General features: G+C 43.1%; 1 protein-coding gene across 1 annotated transcript; it reads left to right on the top strand.

Moving 5' to 3' along the window:
* Nucleotides 1–12: 12 nt before the first annotated feature.
* MRPL22 (mitochondrial ribosomal protein L22) lies at nt 13–6,101 on the top strand (the record flags this gene model as incomplete). Its single annotated transcript, NM_001245580.1, is given in 7 exon segments — nt 13–51; nt 637–682; nt 1,870–2,005; nt 3,118–3,183; nt 3,494–3,571; nt 4,416–4,485; nt 5,603–6,101. Coding segments are annotated over 7 exon segments (636 nt in total). The 5' UTR covers nt 13–23.
* Between the last annotated feature and the right edge of the window lie 268 nt (nt 6,102–6,369).

Genomic DNA, 6,369 nt, shown 5'->3' on the forward strand with positions numbered 1-6,369 from the left:
CTGCCGCCAAGCGAGGCGGGGAGATGGCGGCGCGCTGGGCGCTGGGCGCGGGTGAGGCTGAGGGGACGCGGGTGAGGCTGAGGGGACGCGGGTGAGGCTGAGGGGACGCGGGTGAGGCTGAGGGGACGCGGCGCCGCTCCGCGACGGTCTTGCTGCAGACGAGGCCGCCGGGTTGAGCGGAGGGATGGAGCAGCTCTCGTGTGGAGGAAAGGCTGGGAGAATTGGGGTTGTTCAGCTTGGAGAAGAGAGGCTTCGAGGTGACCAAGTTGCAGCCTTACAGTGTGTGAAGGGAGCGTCCAGGAGTGGTGGAGTGAGATATTTACAGCGCCTGGGGTGACAGGATGAGGGGGATGGCTTCAAACTGGCAGCGAGTAGGTTTAGGTTAGATATTATGAGCAAATTCTTCCCTGTGAGGGTGCTGAGGCCCTGGCACGGGTTTCCCAGAGCAGCTGTGGCTGCCCTGGAACTCTCCAAGTGCCCAAGGCCAGGCTGGATGGGGCTCGGAGCAACCTGGCAGAGTGGGAGGTGTCCCTGCCATGGCAGGGGGTGGGACTGGGTGGTCTTCAAGGTCCAACCCAAACCATGCTGTGGTTTTACCATTGTGTTCATGCCTCCCTCACTTTCCCTTCCCTTCAGGTGCTGCCTGGGCACGAGGTCTCCTCAGCTGGGCACGGCCAGAGAGGTGAGTCTGGCTCTGTCACCCTGGCAGGGGGACTGGCATTGCCCTGCTTGGCTGCCTGGGGCTGGGCTCTGGGGTCCCCTGGCTTGGCCATCCCACCCAGCCCTGGAGCTGTGGGCACAGGTCACTCTGCCCCTGTGCTGTGCTTCTGTGTATTCAGAGCTTGTGCCACAATGTCTCTCCTCACTTCTTTCTGTTGGACATCCCTATTCTCTCTAACTGCATAGTTCAGGTCACAGTAATGTGACATCTGTACTGTCCCCAGTCACTGCTTTCCTCACTTGCTGAAGTTTCCCCTCATTCTGAAGGAATCCCATAGTTGTGCTATAGGAGCACTGGAACTGCCAGCTGCATCCCTGCAAATACCTGAAGAAATATTCCATGACATTGAAATACGTGTGTTACACTAATTTCTGCTCACATATTATTGTGAACAAGGCTGTACACTGCCCTTTTGGCATGCTCTGTTTGCCTGTTGTTTTTAAGATGCTTTGCACAGGTTGGCCACACGCACAAAGACGTTCAAGGCTCAGTAAAACTCGCAGTGTTTGGTCTGGAACTCTTCTGTTTCTTGTAGTCACCAGTGGCTGCCCACTGCTGCTTTGTCCAGGCAGCAGGGGGCAAAATGTAGCTTGGTTTTTCAGAATCTGAGCTGAGCAAACTGCCTGAAAATTGATTTTATTGCTATCAGCTCCCTGGTTTTTGGATTGACTTGATTGGAAGTAGTTTAGAACACCTCTCTTCTCAAATGTCACAATGTTTATAAACCTCTAATGCTCTGAGATACACAGCCCTGTGGAAAGCTAGAAATTTTCACTGCTAAATGTGTTGCTGGTAAAAGTTAAATAAGTATGGAAAGTACCTTGGGAAAGGTACAAATGGTTTGTGAGAGTCCTGAACCCCACAAGAGCATCAGAACAGAGGTGGCTGTGACTGTGTGACAGTCTGAGGACACTTCATGTGACTCTCACACCAACATTCATGGCTTCCTTTAAGAAGCTTGAGTCTTCTTGCTGAATTAAAAAGCCTTTTCAACATAAACTATAAAGGATTTAATAGTTTGGTTTTTTGAGTATACAAATGTGCTGGTTCTCTTTTTCAAGACAACAACTTCACAGTTTTCCAGATAAACTGGGCAGGGACAAAGAACCCTTGTGTTCAGCAGCTGAGGCTGTGGTCTTGCCTTGCAGGTGGCTGGCATCTGGCAGCCTCTTTCCTCTGTCATGCATCCACACCAGCACATCTCTGCAGAAAATTGGGAAGTGGGAGAAGAAGAACAGGATTGTTTACCCTCCCCAGCTGCCTGGAGAGCCTCGCAGACCAGCTGTAAGGATGCACCTGTGAATGTCCTCACCTGAGAATGTTGAGCAATTTCTGAGCAGATTGTCACTGTCTGCACAGAGTGACTGCACGGGGGCACTAGTTTGAAAGCTTGTTTGCTCATTATTTAGGATTTTATTCAGTTTGGCTGTGTTGTACAAGTTGATATCCCTTGGAATTGCTTTCCATCTCTAAATTGTATTGGAGCCTTGAGTTCCTGGGAGCTGATCACCTACTCAGTGTGTGGTTCAAGCTGTGAGGGGCTCATCCTCTGTAGAAGTTTCTGAACTACAAGGAGGTAAAAATTGTACTGTCAGGAACTGATATTCTGGAATTCCATTGTTAGCATTTTTCTTCATTAGGAATGGATGTGTTGTGGCTTCTGTTAGACACACTGCTCAGCAAAGTAAAAGTATTTATATCTGAAAAGAAATGAGGTTTTTTTAGGCACGTATTTTGTGAGCCATGAGCATTTATTGATTGCTTTTGTGAACATTGTGGCCTAGGCCATAGAAATCCCTGCTGTGGAGTGATGCAGTGTGTGTGAAAATGCAGCTATTGACAGACTTGTTTATTAAATCAGTGTTTTACCTGATTATCAAGAGTTCCATCTCTTTCAAATTTGCATTGATGTTAGATTCTACAGCTACCCTGTTAAATGGGTCTGTGGAGGCAGCTCTTTGTGCTAATCAAACTTGAAACCCTCTTCACTTCTCGAGAGCTAATTAAGTTCATTCTGGTAATATTGTTTATTTGCTCTCCCAGTAAGTTGAGTTGACAGCAGGGTAATATTTTTAAGGCTGAATGAAGGTTTTGCTTCTAAAGTGGGGAGAATGAGAGGAAAAGATGGTGATAAACCTTGTGATTATCATTTTCAGGGACTTCTGCTTATAAACTAAGTGTCATAAGATTAAATTAAAATTTCCTGTGTGCCTGTACCTTTTTTTAGTGCTTTCAGTTTCAAATATCAAAGCTATGCCTGATGTGTTGTTCTCATAGTAGGCAGAGCCATTCTTATTTTATTCCTAGTAAGAAAATAGATTGTGGAGCAGACATGGATGCTCCATTCCTGTTTTCACAGCAAAATTACTCATCCCTTAACTTCTTTTTGCTCCTAGGAAATATATCACTGTCGGAGGGAAATAAAATACAGCAAAGATAAGATGTGGTATCTGGCAAAACTGGTAAGCAAAGAGTACTTTGTGCTCTACTTGAGAGAATGCAAAATTTAATTGCTGTATTTGTCTTAAGAGCCTCATTCAATCACAGTTTAATCAGCATCTTTATAGCAGAATCCTGGGGATGAGCATGGATCTGGACAGGGAATGGCTGTTTGTACTTTGCTTTAGCAGGTATTACACTGAAGAAATGGTAATTAAGGAAATGACAGTATTTTTGTTTTTATAATAGCAGTATAATTTAAGTGTTGTCTTCTGAATCAGAGAAAGGAAATACTTGTGAATGCAGAAGTTAATTTTACCACTTTGATTGCAGATAAAAGGAATGTCCATTGATCAGGCTCTCGCTCAGCTGGAATTCAGTGACAAAAAGGGAGCAAAGGTGATCAAAGAGGTAAATAACAGTATTCTTTAACACTCCTGGTTTCCAGAAAACTCGAAAATCAATATCTGTCACCAGAAGTTTGGAGGTGCTTCTACTTCTGTGGCTTTTTGTGTTTCAAGTAAGCCTGTTGGGAGCACATTCTAACAACACAGTTTTGTTGCAGTCAGGTGACACTGTGACTTATGAATATGTTGGGGTCACCTGTGCTGGCTGTTCTAACTTGTCATGGTGATAAATTCCATGTGGGTGTCCTCTCTAGCAGTGCTTGGTGTTAAGTTCATGGTAAAAGGTGCAGAATCCTGGTCACTAATGGCTGCTACATCTGTGTGCTTTGGTTCTTAAACTGTAAGAGATGGAGGACATTGTTAAGGAGACGACTAAATTCTGTAAAGGCACAAAAGCTTTGAATACACTGGTAGTTTGAATTCTCAAATTACTCATTTTCTTGGCTGAACCGTTGATTTCTGGTATAATTATGGCAAAGAAATATCCTGTATTAGCTGAAAATATTGAATAGACCAAGTTCATTTTGCCAACCTTGGAATTTATTTCTAGTCAGATATCTAATTACACAAAGGTCTCTGGAGAGAAGGCTGACAAATGCTGGTGGAAAACATCTTTTCCACTCCCTTTCCTCTCAAAAAATGTAATAAAATTGTCCTGAGGCTTTTTCATTCTATGCAGGAAACTTCCTTATGGAAAAGATGCTTGTCTTTTAACAGTTTTTATCTTTATAAAATACTTTTTCTATAACTGACTTAAACTTGCAATTTCTTTCATGTTATCTAGAGATAAGAAATAGTATTCTTTAAATTCCTCCTCAGTATTTCCATTTCTTTTCCTTTTGTTACAGGTTCTGTTAGAAGCACAGGAAATGGCTGTAAGAAAGCACAATGTGGAATTCAAATCAAACTTACACATAGGTACGTTTTTTAAATTTAGTGCATTAGAAAAGTGTCATCCTACCTGTGGAAATGTGTTATATTTAATAAGATTTTGATGCTTGAAATCACCAGAAGTGAATAGAGGACAGTTTCTGCTAAATTTAACTTTACCAAAAAATTAAAGGCACATGTTTGCAGCATTTCTAAGACAGATGTATCCATCTCAGAGTGGAATTTCTGCTCCCTGTTGAACAGAACATCCTGAAGAGGAAGATGCTTTACACAAATCTGGAAGATTGAACAATAAGAAACAAATGGTTTCTAGTTTTTAATGTTGCCAGACAGAGATGCTGGGAGCTTTGTCTGTGGCTGGTACAACTTGATTTGCAGGATCAAAGTTAAATTTCCGTCAGACACAGTATAAAAGTAAATGGATAATGACAGCAAACTTCTTTATAAAAAGAGTTCTCTGTAGATTGTTTGCAGGATTAGCTTGTAATAATGAAAGTGCTTTTTAGCCTAGAAAATGTTAGAGAAATATTTACTCTTAGGTGTTTTGAGGCCCAAAGAAATAAATTGCCATTTTGTCTAACAGGGGATAAATTTTACTCAACTGACCTCATAAGCTTAAAGTCACCTGGACTGTAGAGAGATTTGATTAGAATTCTTTGGAGCCTTCCAGGCCTCTGCCACAAGCAGGCTCAGCTGTAGTGCAGGACTGGATGTGCAGATAATGAAAATACCTGTGATGAATGCAATAAAGGGAGAAAGGAGGGAAAATGAAGTCTGTAAGGCTTTACAGGAATTCATGAGACAAACTACTGAAAGGCAGTGAAACAAATACCACCTTCAGAAGAGCTGTATAATCTAGTAAGTGCTCAGTGTGATTTGTCCTTCACCACATATTTATCTTTGTGTGCCTGCTTTCTAAATTCTCCTTTTTGGTGCTCCTGAAGAGTGTTAATGCAGCTCACGGGTTCCTCTGTAGCAGTGATCTGCTAAATGTAACAGAAGAAAGATGGAGGGGAGAATCCCGAGTAGAATTAACTTTCTAGAAGCAGCCATGAAGAACACCCTGGCAAGACAGGTGTTTTATTGCAGCTGGAGCAGTTTGTTCTTGACTGAGTAATCTTCTCTCTCGTCCTTTTTCCTTCAGCGGAGTCGCAGACGGGCAGGGGCCGTTACGTGAAGCGGCTGCGGTGCCACGGCAAGGGCATGTTTGGCATGATGAGGATCAGCAGGTGCCACTACTTTGTGAAGCTGGTGGAAGGTCCTCCTCCTCCCCCAGAGCCACCAAAGACTGGCTTTGACCAAGCAAAGGAGTATGTGCAGCAGCTGCGAAACAGAACCCTTGTTCACACGCTGTGACACACTTTAGTGGCTGTATAGCTATCTCGTGTTGGGCAATGTAATTGTATAAAGGGATAATTAAAGTCATGGTTTAGTTACATCTTTGGTGTTGCTGAAGCTGGATGATGTGAGAAAAATGGGTTTTTCCCTATTTGTCAAGCCAAGGGTATGGAAAAATCTTGGAGCAGCAGATGTTACCTTTTCTGAGTTACTTGGACCACAGCATTCAAGCTCGGCTCTGGACTGTCAAACCTAAAACACATGGTGCTGTTATAAAGCTTGGTATCTCTGCTATGAATGGTGGGCCTTTTATTGTAAAACTATGTGCTTGATAGTCATGCTGTAAGATCAAACCTCAGACTAAAATTTGACATCTTAAAGTAGTTAGAACATTGGAAGTAAACAAGTAACAGTGGACAAAACCGAGTAACAATAATATTCCAGAATATCAGACATCAATTTTTGGTTTATCTGTGCTGTAATGATCTTCGTTGTGTGTCTTGGGCATTGTGTCAGGGAGAGGGAAATAAAAAAATCCTTTGAAGTTCAGGCTTTGGCAGTCAGTAGGTGGCA

This window comes from Taeniopygia guttata, chromosome 13, assembly GCF_048771995.1.
Source record: "Taeniopygia guttata chromosome 13, bTaeGut7.mat, whole genome shotgun sequence".
Classification (NCBI taxonomy): Eukaryota; Metazoa; Chordata; class Aves; order Passeriformes; family Estrildidae; genus Taeniopygia; species Taeniopygia guttata.